Consider the following 19,927-nt stretch of genomic DNA (forward strand, 5'->3'; position numbering starts at 1 on the left):
CGCCCGTCTAGAAAATGCTCCCCACCACGCAACACTGAAGGAAAATGGCCGCTCCACAATAACAACACGCCTGCAGCATGGCCTGTAAATACCCAAAACAGATTGTGAGGGGATTTCGTGTCTCGGAATGATCGGTATGTCTGTGAGAAAGAGACGGCTTAACCTGCTCCCGACAAATTGTCCCCGCTTGCTTTGGAAATGGAAAGCACCTTTGCGTGTTGGCGGGGGGTCCACGACACAGGGCAGGAACTCATGCCCAGATTTCTGACATTAGGACCGATGCTTGGGGGTCATTCCATGGAATCTGTGCCGTTCGCGTCTCCAGGAAATAAAATTTGTAATACTATTTGTAAAAAATTTAAATTTTAAAAATTTGAATGATATTAATTTTTATCTGAACAGCCAGAAAAGTTGTCTAGTTCCCGTTTTTTCCTAAGTGCAAAGAAAAGCTCAAAACGACATGTGCATACATCACGTGATTCTTGATAAAAATCACTTATTTACTTCCGTTTCTGAAAAGCTCAGTCAAGCACATCTTTTTCTCTGTGTTTGCCAGAGTGAGGTGGGGGGTGAGTTTAAAGACAGATAGGGGAGAGAGAAAGAAAGAGGGAGAGGGGTGTGTGTGTGGAGGGGGGGGGCACCTTTTGTGCAAATATATCAAGGGGAGTACCACCCGCGTCAGATTACTACGTGCGCGAGAGACGAGGCGAAAGTGCGCGAGAGACGGGGCGAAAGAGAGAGAGAGAGAGAGAGAGAGAGAGAGATTTACAGTTCTAAAAAGAAAACCCAAGCCTCATAGAAGCTGCCCGCTTGCTCGAACCAACACAACCGAAAGGCGCAAAGTTGTTAAAGAGAAAATAAAGAAAAAACGACTGTCATCATGGACGGGATAAACTTCGGACACGCGTGGCTTGTGTGCACCTTGCTTCTGTGCCCATTGCACCGTAAGTCCTCTTGTGTTCTTTTCTTTTTCATTTTTGAGGGTCTCCACGCGCAACGTATTTCACTGTGCTCGATTTAGTTGGACGCCAACTTTTTGGTTGCCTTCCACGCAAGTTGAGCTCCCACCTTTGTGGTACTTTGAGGAATGGAAGCGCGATGGATGGACTCCGACATCTGTCCAACAAGTGCGAACTTGCGCGTGAGGTTCCGCTGGTCCGCTCCTACCCACTTTAACTTGTGGACCGGGGACTGACTTGATAGCGCTAGTTGGCGCACAGCACGCGGGGACCCCCTTTTCCCGTTTTCTCTCCGGGACACTGCTGCGGGTACACGCAAGCGTAACATGGTGCAGTTTTTTTTTTTTTTTTTTTAAGCAACGGTATGTAAAAGTGCGCCACTCTGCCTCTATTCCATCTCATTAATTCTCGGACTACCTCATGTTTGGATTGGCTCCACAATGCACCAAAACAGCCCCCCCCCCCCCCCACACACACACGTTTTTTAGGTTAGAATTTAGGTTTTATTCAAAGGGATTTAATAATATATAATATAATTCAGTAATAGTTTGTCATGGCCGACCTAAAAAGATCCAATAGAACAGATTTAGTATGCGCTTACCTGGTGTCTATCACGACCACACCCTTCTCGAGGTTTCCAGAATACCATGGCGAGGGGGGGGGGGGAGGGTGGAGTAGCCTCCCTGGGGCATTACATTTTGGATACTGCAAGATTTCAATGGTGGAACAGAAAAAGCCCTCATTTTTTTAAAAAAAAGCGTGAAATCGTGATTAACAATGGCCAGCTTGCTTCTTAGTCGCCATCCCGTGAGGTGTCTGGCAAAACATTGATTTGAGCAATTCTTCCAAAAAGTGGCTTCAAACTGTTAATTGCCTTCATTTGACTTTGTCAGACTAAATATCAAGTGTAGCAAATGACAAATTGTGTATTTCAAGCAGACACATCGCTTAGCTATGGCTAAAGCTAACACCTAACGGAAAACTAAAATAGCAAATGCTAAGGCATAGCATCTTTGTGGCAATATTAAAACCCTTAAAGTGGCAAATATCTAAACACAAATGGTGGTGCAACACCTGTAGACAGATTATACACAAATACCCACCGGCGTATATTTTTTATCCTTTGCCGAGAACGACTAGTATTTTTGCTGAGCAATTGTGACTTTGACATCTCCGAGGTCTACACCTTTCCCGTTTCTCTCGCTGTGATGTCTTTCACATCTGCGCTTGGACTTGTTTTGACCAAGTGTGAATTTGGGTGGCCCTTAAGTGTGGCAGCGGCTCAGCGCTGTTTGTCTCCAGTTTGTCCGGTGTCTCAATGTGGTTTCTCAATCCCTCATGTTTAATGAGCGGTTGTCTTGTTGATTCATGTCATGACTACTACCTGGTTCCTCTCGGCCCACCTTCTTTTTTTTGTTGCCGTGTCTGCTTTCCATCCATGGAGCCTTTTAACAGGTGCCTCCGAACTAAAACTCGATGCCATCTAATTGAAGGATGCGGTGTAGATCACACATCTGGCTGCTGTGTGGCAACAGTGCTGCGTTGATTTCAAGGCCAGGCTGCCCCCGCCCCTCTGCCCCCCCCCCCTGTTCCGTGTCTCGGTTGTGGGAAAGAAAGTCATCTTTTCACCTTGTCCATAAAAGATTGTTTACAAAATCCTCATAGTTTTTCTTTCCCATTTCCATGTAGCGTGCTAATAATAGCACAACTCGAAGGGTCTCAGTGGGACCGCATTCCCAGAGTGCTCACACGAGGACCGTTAGTGCTCTAAACAGCATCACGGGACGCATAACACGTCCACGCAATGTCGTCTTGCCCTCTGGCCTGCATTTGCTGCACTTTCACATGCTTTTGAGCCTCTCCACTCATAGGAGGGTGCTCCCATACCAAAACCTCACGAGACCGATCGGCCTTGTGGTCTCGGAAGCCTTCTGTGAGTTAAGTATCGAGAATCAAGCATCAGCTGAGTTTGGTCTGACTTTTTGTCTCTGGCCGCTTTTATTCCCACAGTCATTTCCTCGCTTTTAATTTCTGCACCCCTGCCGTAGCCCGGCAGCAACAACCCCATGCAGCCATTTGCAATTATTCTGGTATTAGACCAGAAAAGGCCTCATCTAGCCTTAAGGCGATAAAAGCCAGCAGGAGCCCCCAAATGTCTGAAGGAATCTTTGCACTGAGTGACAAGAGCAAGTCCGTCTTTGCCCCCCTCGTCATTCAGGCATGTGTCGGTTCTGCATCGTCGGGTCCGTAATTATCCAGGTGACTCATACCTGCCGGTGGGCTGACAGCGGGGTGGTTCTATCCCCCTGTGATAGAATTAGTGACATTCCCCGGGACGTGTCGCAGCGCGCTCTGTAAACTTTGCGTTTGTTCGTCGTCTCTTTCCAAAAGGACTTTTTTTCTTTGTCTTAATCCCCCCTCTCACCGTCACTAATCCGTTTACAAACAAGCATCAGCAGAGATTGGCAGATGTGCGAAGTTAGCTCTCACCCAGATTGCGATTCTTGTTTTTTCATCTGGGGGACACTCAGAAGCCTTTAGCATTTAGCCAGACGGTTTTGGACGTAACCCTCGTCGATACGCGAAAATAAACACACCAAATATTTTTTTGTCAGGGTTTCATTTTGCGTACTGGACCGTCTCCCGTTTGAAGCTGCTGTCCCCCTCGGCATCCACTGCTATTTGCACGCGTGTTGGCTAGCCGTGATTTAGTGCGCTTTCCCGGCTTTTGTGTCCGATTTGCAGATAATGATGGTGAGGAGCATCGGGAAGATTGCCCGCTGTTTTAGTGCAGGGACAGGGCAGTGTTTGCTTTTTACGCCTCCCCCCCAAACCGTGCAATGATTTATGGCCACCATTTTAAAAAGTCCCTCATTTGGCATCGTTGGCAACCATCTAAGGCACTCATGGCGTCTTATCTCCTCCCATGTCTGTGCTTCCACCCTAGGCACTGCAGTAGCAGTCAGACACAAGATAGTTCCTCATCAGCAACCTCACGATAGTCTCATCGTGCAGGAGGGGCGAGGGGAAGAGAGAAGAAGCTCGTTAACTCTTGATTTGGTTAAAGGCTGTTGCTTTATAGATGAGCTTTCTTGTCATCAGTGGGAGCTGTGATGAGGAAGGAAGGATGGAAGGGAGGTAGAAAGGAAGGAAGGAAGGGTCGGTCCAATGCAGTCGAGATGATTAAAGTTGACTATTGTTTTGCCACTATGGACACTTGTTCTTCTTATCTCGGGGGAGGACGATGACGGCAACGGGTGATTTCAAATGCGGCCTTGAAATGAAAAGCGGCTCCACGGGGTCTGCGTGCATATCCTTGTGTCTCTACATTCGATGCCGGTCGTCGTGGCGATGGAAAGGGGGGTTGCAACTCACAGGGTGGAGCAATATTGAAAATTCACAAAGCGAGCGAGTGAGCGAGCGGGAAGAGAAGGGAGGCTAAGTGCAGCCAATCCTTTTAGTGCTGCAGCAAGATACCATTAAAATGTATACCATTAAAATGTATGCTGTATTCATGACTTTGAAAAACAACATTTGTATCAGATCCTGCAGTTACAGAATAAACCCATGGGAATCGTCTCTCGGTGAACCGAGACGTGCCACTTGAGTCTTGTTAGGTTGTGTTCACTTTTGGGCACAAGAGTTGCTGGCGCTAAAGGAAAGACCAATTTAAAAATGGCCATTGCCAGAGAAAAGCCTGGAATCATTTTGTTGGCAGAGCCGGAGGAAATGCGAACCCCTCCAGAGCTCAAAGCCACCATCTGACTGTTGGCTGGCAGGGCGTCCTCTGGGAGCCCCGCAAGCTGTTGCTTTTGCAGACATCAACAGTTGCCTCAGCAGCAGTTGCCCAACGCAGTCCCCTCGTGCCCCCTTCCTTCGCACTCTGGCTTCAATTACCAGCTCGTGGTGATCCGCCCTGCTGGATCGGTGGCACATTTGTGCAGCTTGCATGCCGCTCCTCAAGAGCAGTCGCTTAAAGCGCATCACTGCAGTGAAGGAAACCATGTGGTCCATTTTAGTTCAGGTTGGATGGGAACATCTTGCATTAGCTGCATGGATGTAGCGTCATAGCAACCACGTCAAGAACAACAAGGCCAAAAGCGGGTGTCACATGACCCCACAAAGCTGAGCTGGGTTGCTCATGTTGAATTGGATGCAAAGATAGCAGCAGATTGTCAAATTCCTGGTACATTTTTAGCCCAGAAGAAACAATTTGAAAGATTGAAGGACTCAGTCACTCATCACTCAAGCATGCTGAATGATTTCCTCATCCCACACGGCCATATCTTCCGAAAATATTTGGGGGATCAGATAAGAAAACCCGTTTGCCGCTTTGCTCGCTTACCTTTTGCCGTCAGGGTTCCTGCTTTGCAAGAGCGACTCAGCCAATCAAAGTAATTTCTGCCACCAGTAGGCACCCCTGAGAGTTTATTTGGCCACAAAAACCTGCCAGCGAGGGCCTGCCACCGTAGACTCAGAGCGCATATTTGATGTGGTGGTCCAATTGTGCCGTAGAACCCCTGAGGAATTCTTTGGTGTGCTTATCTGGGTGTTTGATAGATAACCGCAAGGGTGAATGAAAGTTCACAGTGCCTCGGTACGTGTCCCCCGAGCGATGAGTATGCGGACGTCGGCACGTGTGTAAATTGACAAAGCCGCCGTGACAAAAGCAAAGACGAAACCCGCAGAGATCATACGATCGCTCGAGCCACTTCTCATGTCCAATCTCCGTCTCAGGTGGGCTTTAGAACATTCCGGTGAATTGAATCAAGTTAATGGTTAAGCAACGCCGTTTAACCTCTCCAGTGAGGCCAGTCACTCTTTGACAATGTGAAGCAATGGCTTTAAAGGGGCCCTAGAGAACTGCCAGACAGGAGCCGAGACATCAATCCTCCATGCTGGAAGAGCACAAACTGCTGTTTGGGTCACTCTCTGGGAGGTTCATTTCGATGTGATCTTCACGTCTGCACGTGCGGGAAAGGCGGATGTCACCCAAGCGCTGGGCTGGGAGTAGCATCACAAAAAAATGGTGTCGGTTTTCAGCTGCCTCAAGGACACACGTAGCTCTTTTTTTGATTGAAAGGGAGCCCCTGTGAAGACTGAAGTTCTCCTTGCTGCTTGTACAAACTTGACTTTGTATCAAAAGTATACAGGTGTTATGTGTTGACTGCTAATGCGGCGCAAGTCTCTTCCTGTCCTTTACCCGAGTTGATTCTCTGTCCTCGGGATTCTCAGAATTTTCACACTCATCCGTTGGCTTCTGTTATGTTATGTGCGAGAGGCGGCGCTAATAAGAGATGCCTCTTGCAAACGCCGTATGCGTCCCGAATCCTCGTCCGGCTCAGACTGTATCGTTTATGACTTGCATGTTGCGGTTTTTGATTCATTGTCAGCAACGAGGCTGCCCCTGCTTTCATATGAATACTTCATTTCAAATCAATAACGTCCAATTAGGTTACAACCCCATTAGGCTAAATGATTCCCAATTCTTCATCTTTACCTTGTGCAGTGCAGCAACTGTAACGGATGCTGATTGTCGGGCTAATGTCAGACTTACAGAGTGGTTAACCAATTTAGCCTGCTCTTGTTAAAGGGGGGGGGGGGGGGCTAAAGTAATTACGCCACTGCCATCTTGCTTTGAGAGTCTCTTTCTTAAAAACACAATTTATGTATGATTAGTTCAACAGAACAATGTCAGTATTTTGAAGAGCACAAAGGATATTTGGTCTTTCTTTCCAGCCCTGCAGTCGAGAAGTGCAGGGAAAACAGCCTGTAGGATACTCCCCCCCTCATAGCCCCGCCCCCACCCCATACCCCAATGCCCAGCCCTTTTTTGATCCCATTCTCCACTCACATCACACACTTGAAGATTTTGTCTCTGTGGACAATGATAAAAGACGTGCCGGCTCATCCAGCCCTACGCCCACAAACCCCCCACCCCCCCCATGTCAATTAGCAGTCCAAGAGTGTGCGCTTGGCATTGTGTGCGCGTGGGTGTCCATTGAAAGCAGTGTGCGGGGCGGCGTACGAGCTTGCTTAATGGTCGGGGCCGAAAGGACACGTGTTCAATAATAAGGTGGACAGGCGGCCAGACGATGATGGCCTAGTTAAGTGCGTTCCTCCTTTTCAGCCCCATTAAAAATTCCAGTCCCAAAAAAGTAGCCCATTATTCCCCAGCGAGCAACCAATGGGGGGGGTGCTGGGCATCTATTCTATTCGACCAGGTATTTATTAGTGGAAGGCCAATAATATGAATGTATTTTAATTCAAGGATACCTTTCAGGACACACAGACAGCCTGCAATTACACAGCAAAATAATTTCTTTTTTTATATGACTGCCTATTGACTTGTCCTCACGTGTATGTTTTTTTTAAATCATAATTTTATTTTATCCCAATAATGTTGGGTAAATAAATGTATATCCAAAACAAGCAAAACACTATATTGGAAGTACATACCAACCTTTGCTGGGTGCTGCTGTTTTGTTTAGCAAAAGTTGGCATTTGTCCATGGACTGATAAAGCGTATTAATGACTGTTTGGGGTGTGGCGCTTATCTTATTTGTTTTAAACTAATAATGCGTCTAGAGTGGAGGCCACAATTAAAGTGCACATTTATCGAATACCAAGAGTAGTTTTATAGATCATTCTTAACATGGGCTGACTCGGCAACCTTGCTGCCACCAGTAAGTACCAACTGGAAGCAAAGAACCTCCAGTTTGTTTATTTCCTGCACACTGCGCCGCGACGGGGTGGGGGCTTAAGCTTGCAAAACAAAAGCCTTGTGCACAAGTTCTAAACAAAGCCTGACGCCGCATGAACATTTTTACGGGCTTTTCTTTTTCCTAGTCGCGTATCATTCCAAAAGGTGAAGAAGCGGTGTGTTTTCATGCATTTTTCAGTGCACTACCTGAACAAGGGCACATTGTTAAGACATTCCTTCAGGCTGTTGGAATTCAGGTATTAATAGTGGGCTAAGCGTGCACACACACGCACGCACACGCACGCACACGCACACACACACACACACACACACACGTACACACACACATGCGGTAGGCAAGGACAAAGGAATGGCAAGGAGGCAGAGGGCAACAATGTCTCGGCACTCTCCTGTAGGAAAACATTTCATCTGAAGTCGGAGCCTGCCATGTGCGACGAGTGTTTCCCGTCAACTGCACTAACGTCGTCATGTGTGTCACGGATGAAGGTGGGAGGCATGACTTGGCCATGTGTGTGGGCATCCATCACTTGGAGCTAAGCAGTGCACGTGGAAGTTATGAGGATTAAAGCAGTGTTATGAATAGGCGTGTGCGTGCGTCCACATGGATGGCGGTACCAGGTGCCGAGTGGACCTGAAGTTAGTTTGCCTTGCTTCTACCAATCTTCACCGTTTCTTTCCCTCAAAATCTGGATCTGTCACTGCGTTGTTTGCATTGTGCGGTGTATGTCCCGCCAGTTATGGTTGGACCTGGGGCCTCCTTGGCAGAGAAGCGAGAGTCCCGCGTCCTTTTCCACAAAGCCCAATCACCCATGTGGTACCGGCCCATCTGCTCGTTTGTGTGTCCAAGGACAGTTGAAGTTGGTGGATGGCCAAACTGTAGACCCACACAGGGGCGGGAGGAGCCTCCTGTACAAACGTGGGACGCTCTCCAAATGATGCGCACGCTGTACAGACAAGTGGTCGTATCAGACTGAGCAGGCTCGCTAATAAACACGCCGGGGGTGGGAGGGTCATGTTTGTGTAGCAATAGAGAGCAGCTGGATGCTCATCAAAAACACCTTTGTCTCTATCTCTGCTCTCGCGCGTATGTCTCGAAAGCCCCAAAAACTTTTTTTGATCAGTCACGAGTTGTGGATCAGACTCGGTCATCATATTAAGATATTTCAGACAATCGCTTAAGAAAGGCCATTTTGGAGTCGTATAACTAGAAGAGTTTAGAAGTGTAGAAAACGTCATCCGACACTGCTGGCAGAAACGTACTGATCCATTTCAGTACCGTCATTTTCCGTGCATAATGCGCAAAATTTAATTAATTTATTGTCCTAAAATCTGGGGTGCGCATTATGCATGGGTACAACAGTTTTTGAAGAAAATCTCCCTCGAAATAAAACTTGAAATCACACCTTTCTTCTTGTTTGTTGTCAATCGCGCATCACATTCAGCCATCCTGCCCAACACACTCAGTCAGTAAAATTCACAATTGACCACATCGTTTGATGCGATGGTGCAATCCTTGATGGTGTATTATTGTCAAATATTGTTTGTTTTTTAATCTCCATCGCAGACCGGATATCATATGGATCCGATGTGCAGAACGGATGCGCAAGACACGTCAGCTATATAAAGACCGAGAGTTCAGTTCTCTCTACCTATTAGTTTCAATTCACAGTTTAATTAGCAGTTTCATCAAGATGGTTAAGAGAGCAAGTTATAGTATAGCGTTTCAAAAGAAAGTCATTGAAGTGGCAGAAAAATTAGGCAATAGGGCAGCTGCATACGAACACAATGCTCTCATATCAGACGCTTGGTCGATCACCTGCTCGTTTGCTATCACAATGTACCCTACACAAATCCGAAAAATTTCTTCGCTATCGAGTTTGCTTCCGCATGCGCAGTGATACTGACCGGCAGAATAACATCCGGTTGTTCCCAAAGATGATCTTTTTTCTGAAATAATTTTACGTTTACGGACTTAAGTAAGAGTATTATGCACGGGGGCGCATTATGCACGGAAAAAAACGGTAGGTGTAGCAATACTTTGTCCCTATATTGTGCATCTGGAATTCCTCTGGGAACTGATCCGGGCCCATTCATATTCTATACAATACAATGCATCTTTATTTCTATTGCGCTTTCCGCCCTAACAAAGCAGAACATAGAACATAAAATATAGACGCATTCGGCATCTGTCCGTGCTGCAACTCCCTATTTTCTTCAATTTATGCTTCAGTTCCGTGTCCTCATACTTGGTAGTTGAATCGTCTCCGTCCCATCGCTTCCTCGATACAGTCATGGAAGATTTTAGAGGAGCTTTGATGACGGACAGCTTCCACATTTCCTGTCCGTCAACTCCCCGCACACCTTAGCATTCCTCTGTTGGTAGTAGTTGTCGCCTCTTCCTGTTTTTGACAGTGTGCGTCTCCTTCCAGTCGTTGCCCCTCCTGACTAAAGCAAGCGCTGCTTGCTCTACTTTACAGGCCACTTCCACTTGCAGCGACAAGCTTTTGCATCCGCACCTCACCATAAAACCATGTCAAAAGGTGCCCCGGGGCGTCCAATCTAAAAGCGGAATGTGTGTCATCGGAACCTCTACATTTTCAAAAGCGCACTGTTATCCGATGACATTTTCCGACTTGTGCTTTTGTGACATTCACAAGATGGGTGGGGGGCACATGTGACTTGCAAGTCATGATAAAAGCTTAGTCAATACGCAAATTGTTCAGGGTCAACATTCCCAACAAACCTTTCCTTGCATATGTAGAACTTTAATGTAGCAGCCTTTTTTGCACTCCTTATCGCTCACGCATCTCGTTACGTGAATCAGCACTAACTGTCCGTATGAAAAAATTCATAGTGAGTCATTCACAATAAACATACCATGAGAAAAGTGCGGTGCACTGAACTTGCAAAAAGCAAAGAATGACATACTGTAGGGAAGTATTTGCATTTGTTTTTTGAAAAGCTAACGATTAGCTTTTCCATCGGACATCACTTGCCGAGCGGAACAGATGATCCCGCTGGAGCCAGTTTGTTTATTCAACAGCTGATGACAATGCGTGACCTTTATGTTCACGGCGAGTGGCAAGCCGAGAGCGCAGAGGTGCCAAACGTAATTTGATGCGGCGGACCATGCTAGGTCGCGTCTTGCTTCAGGATGTCGTAGGAAGTGGCGGCACCACTCGCTTTGTCCGCTTCTTCTTCTTCCGTTTCCCACGCGGCCGCCAGTAATCTGCGTTGCCCATCGGGCCGCGGGGCGGGCGGGGCCGAGCGCAGGTCGAGACACGTCGACATGCGATGTTATCAAGCAGCTCCGGCTTGCTTTAGCTGATAGCCATCTGGGAGTTATTTGGCGTGACTTTGACGGATGGCGTTCAACACGTCAAGCTCATCCATTCAGTTTATTTTTACGTGACAGATGTGTGGCATCGCTCAAAATTTGAATGGATATTGAAACGGCAACACTTCTGATTGAGTCTCTTGTGTCCAATTTCATAGCTAATGACTTCATCATCCAAGCCATGAATAGTAATGGTAAGAATCTCCCAGAAGACAGCGGAAAGAGGGGCTTTGTTTTTAGTTAAAGTGTGCTCCATTTTTTTTGGAGTGTTCCTTTTGTCTTATGGTGTTGTTTTGCTTTGACATCATCACCTCTCCTGTAATAAAGGTCAGTGGGCTGCGCAGCCCTGTCGGCTCACTTTGTAATGCGGCCTTCAGCATCTCGTGTCCCCTGTGGGCTCCGTGTCAGCAGCCTGACTTTCATGTGCCGCCACAATGTATTCGCCTCGTCTCTGTTTACTCCCTCTTCACCCCCCGCCCCGCCGTCCACATAATATCTGCCAATCAATAATCACCTGACCTCGCCATCCAGTCAGGGGCCACCCGCCCGCCGCGTTTCCAGATTCGCCTCTCGCCCCACGTTGCTCCGCCGTGTGACCCTCGAAGACCCTCCTGCCTCATTGCTTTTTTTTTCCCAATAATGCCTGTCTCGCTGTGATAAAACAGCCTGTATGTCTGTTACCGTGGCAACATGTAGTCCACCCCCAAAATCATGAGCAAATATGCAATTATGGCTGCGGATAGAAGAAGAGAGGAATATAAACTAAAATGGAGTAAATTAAAAGGAGAGGATGGATCAGCTGTTTGTTGATGACCATAGTGAGTGATTCACTCCCCACTTTGTCGGCCTCAATGTATCCATGGGGAGATAATGGGAGAAGACAGGTGGGCTATTATGTAGCAGATTGTTTGGCTTTTCTGCAAGGTTAACACACGCGAACACACAAGCTATAACGAGTTGTTGATGTGGGGGGAAGTATTGGGACACCCCGCGGCACAATAACAGGAATTCGGCATGTTCAATTCAGGACTACTGCTGAGGTTTTGTTGATGGGAATGTAGCCATTTGTGTCCGTCGGTTGACCAAGTAAAAAAAAAATATCCAAGGGGACACTAAGGGGCACTGCCGCAAAGTGGAGACTGTGGAAAATAATAGAATAGAGCAGGATGGGGGCAGAGGGCCTATGGTGAGTGGAAAAATAACAGAATTTTTTGGCTGTTCATCCAGTAGAACATATATCCGAGAGGAGAATAAGGGCTGTTGCATTAATGTGGAGACTGTGGAGTGTAATACTACAGCGTGCAGTTTTCCTAGTTTCTATGTTTGTACACCCCTAACCTAATGACAGCAGCGGCTGGCAGTCTCCTCGTCTGCGTGCTTATCTGTCTTGCCTGTCTTGAAGTGTCGCCACAAAAAATAGATCTTTGTGTCAAAGACACTCTTGAGCAAGGCAGACACGTAAGATAAGGCGGTGCCACGTAAGGCGCGACCAATGTCGCGCTTAAGCCAAGGCTGCCTTTTATCTCCTTTTAACGAGACTATCTGCAGGAGAGCTGACGTCAATCGGGAGCCGGGAAGATGATTCGAGGCGTCTGTCTTTTGACGCCACAACTCAACGGTCGCGGTGGTTAATGAGCTTCTTGCACTGCCAAAGAAAAGCGGGTGGATAAACCTGGACGGCCGACTGGGCCGTCTCAGCACCCGTCGTTGTCTGTTCGTGCTCTGAGCCACGGTTGCCTCTACTTTCCCTCGACTGCACCGGAGCGTGTACGAAGAACCACACAAATAAAGGCAACAAATTCCACTGGGGGCGCAGGGAGGCTTTCACGGATTTGCAAATCAACAAGAAGAAAGAGAAGAATGCAGCAGAAAAGTAATTAACATGTAATTATTCCATCTCGGCGGGATTCATAAGGCGTTGACTATCACTTTGTGGCAAACTGCAAAAAAACATGCTGCAATGAACGCATCATTCCGTAGCCAACTTGCTAAAAACCAAGGGTCACCCACATTTATGGGTTGTCGGCCTCGGTATAGAGACTGATTTTATCCATGGGGAGAAGAGCATCATACTTGACTGTTCATTTTTGTTTTAGCAAACAACGAGTGAGCGTGTGAGACTTTAATTGGGAGGAGGGAAAGAATGCCACAGAATCTTAATGAGGTCTGAATTATTATATCTCGCAGGGATAAAGCGGGATTAATAAAGGAGGCTTAGTCGGCATTGGGCGCCTTTTGCTCAGATGCATCATGGGTGTCTGCCTCCTCCTGGATCTGGCTGCAGGAGGCTCCTGCGTCTCCGCCAGCGGGCTTGTGACCATATCTGCCAGCCAGCCAGAGATTGCTGGTGTACTGATGTGTGACTCTGTGCCCCCCACCTACTGGATGGAGTTCAGCCAAGCATTAACAAGTTAATCCACCATAATAGGCAAAAAAAGAAAGCCCAAAAGTCAAGGGGGAAGAGAGGTGTGGGGGGGGGGGGCATAGCGTGAAAACGTTTTTGTAAGCGTGGGCACGTGAGGTTTGGCACGCAAAAGGCTCACGATTTGCATTGAGATAAAATCAAAGGCTTGGGCTGTGTTTGTTTGGGGACAGCAGGTGTTGATCAAATCGCAGCCTTTCTGACTATGAAGCCACATCAACACAAGAGCTGGGTCGACCTGTGCTTGTGTTTGGGTAGCTGTATCTTAAAGAGCAACAACAACGCTACTTGGAAGGCCAATTGATAGCGTGTGTCACTCCACTGTGTTTCCCATTGTATGCTAGCATGAAGATGCTGCAGCATGCTGAAAAATATCAACGATACCATTGATTTATTGGCTTCAACATGACTTTTGTCCCACTATTGCAACTACAAAAACCTCAAGTCGCTCGACTCGTACGCCAGACTAGACACACTCTGACGGCGCTTGACAAAATGTGAAAAACAAGCGGGCCTGCAGAGGAGAGCCGAAGGTCGTTTTGAGGTCGAGCGTCGGCAAGTTTCCCCGGTACAATGCTGAAGTTATGCTTCAGCGGGGCTTCCCGGCATCTCCCTTCCCACCCGCCGAAGGTCGCCTTTGTAGAGAGGCAGACAGGAGAGTAGGGGCGGCGGGAGGGGCGGGGGTCGGGTGCGGGGCTAATTTAAGCGATGGAGGAGGTAAGCTAGCGACCCGTATTGTGTGCTACAGCGTCCGCGTATGGTAGGCCCTCTCTGTCTCTTTCTTTTGCCTTTCTCCTTCGCCCTATCAGCCGTGCAGCACGTTTACGCCTCAGTCTCTATATCCCACTATCGGCGCAGCACACTCAGGGAGGGAGGGCTTAGCCACTCTATTGAGCAAGCTGGTTGTATCCTGGATGGAGGAGTATTGAGGAAAAACGAAAGAAAGGAAGAATAGTCCAAAATGGTCCACTCCAGCGGCCGGTTATCTCCTTGCAACGAGGATGGCCGCTCTCGCCTTTGTTCAGATTTGTGCATTTTGCACAAAACTCTCTCATTAGATCGTACAGCAAATTCCAGACCCGACAGTGGGAGGCCGAACCTTGTGTTGACGTTGGTGCCGGGCCCAAGTGGTTGCATTTGACTTTTAAATCCAAAGGAATTTTCCACATTCAGATCAGCTATCGCCCTTAAGAAAATCTTCATTTATTTAAGAAAAAATCCAAAAATAGAACTTTTATTTATGATGTGTTTTTTGATCTGACTTTTTTTCTCAAATGTCCAACTACCGTTTTTTTCCATGTATAATGCGCCCCCATGTATAATACGCACCCTAAAAATGGCATGTTGATGCTGGAAAAAAGCCTGTACCCATGTATAATACGCACCCAAATTTTGACTCCTACCTAAGTCTGTAAACGTAAAATTATTTCAGAAAAAAGATCATCTTTGGGAACAACCGGATGTTATTCTGCCGGTCAGTATCACTGCGCATGCGCTAGCATACTCAATAGCGAAGAAATGTTTCGGATTTGTGTAGGGTACATTGTGACAGCAAACAAGCAGGTGATCTAGCAAGCGTCTGATACGAGAGCATTGTGTTCGTATGGAGTGTGTTTGAAGTGAACAGCAGAGAAGAAAGCGCATCTGTAATGGCGGCCTCTGTATGATATCCGGATTTTAAAAAAAAAATGACTGTGACTGCCCCCCCTTTCCAAAGGGACGTTAGAAATTCCAAAGTGGCAAAATAAGGAAGCAAATTATAGTGTCACGTCTGTGTTGTTTACCCGCAATTGTTTGCAGCTGGTGTGAGCGTGACCCTTTGTGTTTGGCCAACACGACGCTTGGGTGCCAAAATCCAGTTGCTGTGAGCAGAAATTAAAAAAAATAAATCCTGACAACAGGGAATATTATTAGAAGAATGGACTTATTGGTGTGCTTAGGAGCGACTTAGACGGTAAATTACAATTCGATTTAGCAGGTTAGCATACATATCATATTGTATGAATGTGTGTACGCCTGCTTACGTGACATTTCATTTTGCCTTTGGCTGAGATAAACCTGGGCGTGTGTTCTTAACTGCACACGTAGCGCACAGTACACAGGCCGGATTGCATTAGCGTAAATGGGACGAGTATTTATCTGCGCAGCCTGCTTGGAAATGACTTTGAGGAAGAATTGATTGAAGGGGAAGTGACAGAGTTAGAGAGCAAACAGCCCAGGCGGCAGCACTTCATCCCCAGCCTTTTAGCGAGATTAGCTGCAGCCGTAATGTCTTTGCCGTTTTATTTATACCCGGCCGGGCCGGCCTCCCTTGTGCCTCCTGTCTGCCTTTGACACAATACAGATTGTTTTCTTTTACTTCTGAAAAGGACACTTGCAGGACACTTATGCTCCTTGGAGAAGTGACTCCAACCATGTGAAAAAAAAATAATAATAATAACACAACTTTTTAAGGCCATAAGCCGCAGTTTGCCAAACATGTTATAACATTGGTTGTTCTTTTTAGTGGATACAGAATACATTCCTGTGGGTACTCTTATATTAACTGTCTACATGTGTTGCTCCACCGTTTGTGTCCAAAAATCCTTTTTCTTCTACAACTGATGCCTATCATTTGCATGTCAAAGACATTTTAGCCTCCATGCTAACATATGTTTGAGAGGCTTCAAACTTTGCGTAGTTACCATCATGAAATGGGAGGGGCGGCCCCAGAACAAAAGAAAAGCATCATTCCTTACCGAAAGCCAGACTACAGAAAATGCATTACTCTCACCTGTGCGTAGCACTTGTTAGAAGCCATTACAATGGGCGGCATATGCGGGCAGATTGCTTCTCCCAGCCAAAGGCTGCATATCATTCCCATCATTGGAGTCATTTGTCTGATAATAGTATGTGGAGAAGACACGCAGGGGACTCCATTATCCTGTCACGTTGTCTTACTCCATGCGCTCGCATTTTAACTCCTGCTTGTACTTTTCTGCCACATTGTCCCCCATTTCACATTCAGCCGGCGGCTGTCGGACCAAGAACAGGACAGCATTGTGTTAATGGGAGGCGCCACAAGGCTGGAGGAGGCTAATATTTTGGCAGGTGTTGTGGGCTAGCGCCCCATGACATGAAATATTAACATCCTCTCTCATCTCTGGCCCCTCGATGACACCTCACTGATTGCCTCATAGTCCATCTCTGCTTTCTTTGTGAAATTTAGTTTAGACTGAAAGGAGACCACACGGGGTAAGGGCGGGGCGAGACCTCGCCTAGCACGCCAACTAGTTGGCCTGTGCTTCATTTTGTTTGATTTGATTGGAAAAATAATGAGATTTGACTTCCTATTTTCATCCGACTGCGTTAAATATTAAAAGATTATTATGACAGGAGCTAAAGGTCAAACTACTGTTATGCTAATCCGTTGCTAGCAGCTGAATTGTGTCCGCAATGTAATGCTATTTATTCATCTGGTCTCTTTCTGGATGTTCTGAGCTCCAGCTTCCGTCCCAGTGCCACCAAGTAGGAGTTTTGAGTCGATGTCACTCCACTTCCCAAAGCTTCCGTGATGTTGGCGTCGTGTTTGGCCAGCGACTCAAGAGAGCTTCTGCTGGTTTGCAGGCGACTCGTCCATGGCTTTGTCCCGCTTTTACTCTCCTCCTGCCTCTTTCTGCATCCATCCTCCTCATCTTCTTGTCAGACACAAAACCACTTGGCGACTGCACCGCCCTAAAATGCGGCCCTCTGAATGGGCTCTGCGTTTAGCGCCGTTGCCGGGACGACAGGGAGAATCGGACAAAAGACGGCATGAGCAATGAGCCTTGTTGCCCACTTCACTCCCAAAGGTGGGATGACAGCACACTCAAGGACGACTGTGATTTATCTGCTACAACTGCGCACGCTGCGGCTTTCACGACACGTGCGCCACCGAGGAATGCTCACACGCGGCCGGCCCAAATTGGACGGAAATTTAGCATTTAGGTACTTTTCGCACTGCTCGCTTCTTGCTCGACGTGATATGTTAACCAGATCACACGATAAACTGCATGGCACACTGTGCTGTGAACAAACCTTCAATAACACAATAACTACAAAAACAAAACAAAACATAGATTGAAGCGCAGTTCCAAGTCAAGCTTGAAGAGCAAGTCCCAAAAGATTGCAGCGATTGCACATGTAAAAGCGCTGATCTTGTTCAATTTATGAGCCGGCAAGGTTAGCGACGCACGCGCAAGCTAATTACTTAACAGCCTCCTGGCGCCGCTACGTCAGCCTCAAACCCGTGGGAACGTCGGACCGACTCGTCCCTCGGATGTCCTCTGCCTCTGCTTCCTCTCAAGTGCAACCGCTGAATCTCAATGAAGAATACTTTGCGGAATTGACAGATCATCATCAGACATAAAGATGATGTCCAACGATGAGAAATCAAACGGAGCAGAATATCGGATGGTAGCCCCCTCTGCAGTTAGCCCCTCCCAGCCACACTCGCCTTTCACACTCGCTGTCGCTTTTTGACGTCCATTGTTGGCTGTACAGTGCCTGTGTGTGCGTTTGTGTGGCGGCAGCTGCTGGCCTGCACCTGTTCTACTCTCATCGGGCCTTCGTTGACAGACTTCAGATCTTTACGTGGGCCCCATCCCCCCTTCACTGCCTCCATTCATCCCCCATCACACACGCATAGATTGTACAGTACTGAACAAAAGTACAGTACAGTGGTCCGAGACCTATTTCACCTAACCGGGCTAACTCAAGTGTTAGCTTAGTTGTTCGTGGCTTAGTTGTTAGCAATAACAAGGTCGTTTTATCTTTGAGTGACTTTGCGGAAGAATAGTAGGTGCGGAAATGTGATCATGACATCAGCTCACCGTTCTGCTGTATGAGGACAACAGTAATAAATGAAGCTGAGAGCAAACATGAAATGAAGCCAAATGCACTTTGTGTCGGCGTGAAAGCTTGCAAAGCTTGCTTCATTTGTTTTGCGATGGGAACGCTCATGTTTTATAACCGCAGAAAGAATCTCTGTGTACATATTTGCAACATTTGGCAATGAGAGCGGCAGCGTCTCCGTCCCCTGCGCATGAATAATAAATAACATGTACGCAAATGCGAATATGCAACCGTACAAACCACACAGGAATAAATCAATGCTATCCAGTAGTAGCCGTATTGATATTTTCCTTCATGCTTTGTTTACTGTGGTACAAGAAAGTGCTTCAAACTACCAAGCCAAAGTCCTTGCGTGCTTTTAACATACTTGGCTGATTAGGATTCAACATCTGATTCAGTCTTCTGTTCTCACTGCCTGCCACTGACACTCGAGGAGTTGATTCCATGCAATCAGGGCATTGTTTTGCATGTTCAGCTCGTATAAATGTAGATAATCAGCATTCAGTTGGCGAGTGGTGATTTGGAGCAGTCTCGAGTGACCTGCTTGAGATGACTCTGTTTGCTTTGCCAACAGTACAACTCACAATAATCCATTTAGCCACCAAGGTTGTTTTGGACCACACACTCACGCTCATACAGGTACACACGCACGCACACACACACGCATGCACACACGCACGTGCACGCACACTCACACACACACGCACACACACACGTGATGCATGCGAGAGCCGTACACTCACCCTTCCTCATGAGCAATGTTTGGGTTAGCGAGAAGACAAATGGGTGCCATCTCTCTCTTTTTGTCAGACACGCCAGCGGGTGTGTGCGCTGTCTAATAAACAATGCTCTTTGAGAGGGTAGCTCGAAACCAGTCCAGGTTTTGATGTCCGGAATATGGCACTAGGTGAAAGGGGAAACGAGAAGATCCGCTTGGCGTCTTCTGTTAATGAGCAGGATCGTGTGTGTGTGCGCGCGTGTGTGTGCGCCTCTGCAGAGTGAGAAGTTTGAGCAAAGTGCATAAAAGACTCGAGCAAGAGCATTGAAGACAGCTCCACATTAACTTTTCAGGAGACGCGGGACCGAGGCGGCTTCTGCCGGTCATCTCCACTCTGCCGCCCTGCTTTGACTCTTTGACAGTGTCTCTCATACACAAACCCACGCACGCACACACACGCACACTTGAGTGCACGCGTATTGTACTTTAGCTTTTCGCTATTTTCCAGTTACTCATAAAAGCACTTTGATGATACTATATTAAATGTAACTGTGTGTGTGTGCGTGTGTGTGTGTGTATGTGTGTGTGTGTGCGTGTGTGTCATGGTCTGACCGTCTCACTCCCATCTGTCTCGCTGCCCGGTCATGTTCCTCAGTTCACACACACGCACACACGCGCACACACACGCACACCCACACACACACACAATTGGCTAAATCGGATTATCTAGCCTGCGTCAACTAACGAGACCCCCATGTAGCAAGTCACCCCTGTCCCACCATTTCCCTCCAAGCCCCACGGCCACACCCGTTCTTTGCTACCCACCCCCTGTTAACTCCACACACACACACACGCACATATGCACACGCATGTATGCACACGCACGCACACACAC

At 47.3% G+C, this 19,927-nt stretch overlaps 1 protein-coding gene across 3 annotated transcripts in view; it reads left to right on the plus strand.

Moving 5' to 3' along the window:
- The first annotated feature begins 634 nt into the window (after positions 1 to 634).
- Positions 635 to 19,927, plus strand: part of bcam (basal cell adhesion molecule (Lutheran blood group)) — a 30,218-nt gene continuing 10,925 nt past the window's right edge. For 2 of the 3 annotated variants that reach the window (XM_061288575.1, XM_061288576.1), the window contains exon 1: positions 636 to 944. In XM_061288575.1, coding sequence (XP_061144559.1) covers positions 881 to 944 — 64 coding nt within the window. In that variant the 5' untranslated portion in view covers positions 636 to 880. Of the gene's footprint in view, positions 945 to 19,927 lie in introns of all 3 variants that reach the window. The other variant, XM_061288577.1, reaches the window with a different exon arrangement.

The sequence above is a fragment of the Syngnathus typhle genome, linkage group LG10 (assembly GCF_033458585.1).
Source record: "Syngnathus typhle isolate RoL2023-S1 ecotype Sweden linkage group LG10, RoL_Styp_1.0, whole genome shotgun sequence".
Classification (NCBI taxonomy): domain Eukaryota; kingdom Metazoa; phylum Chordata; class Actinopteri; order Syngnathiformes; family Syngnathidae; genus Syngnathus; species Syngnathus typhle.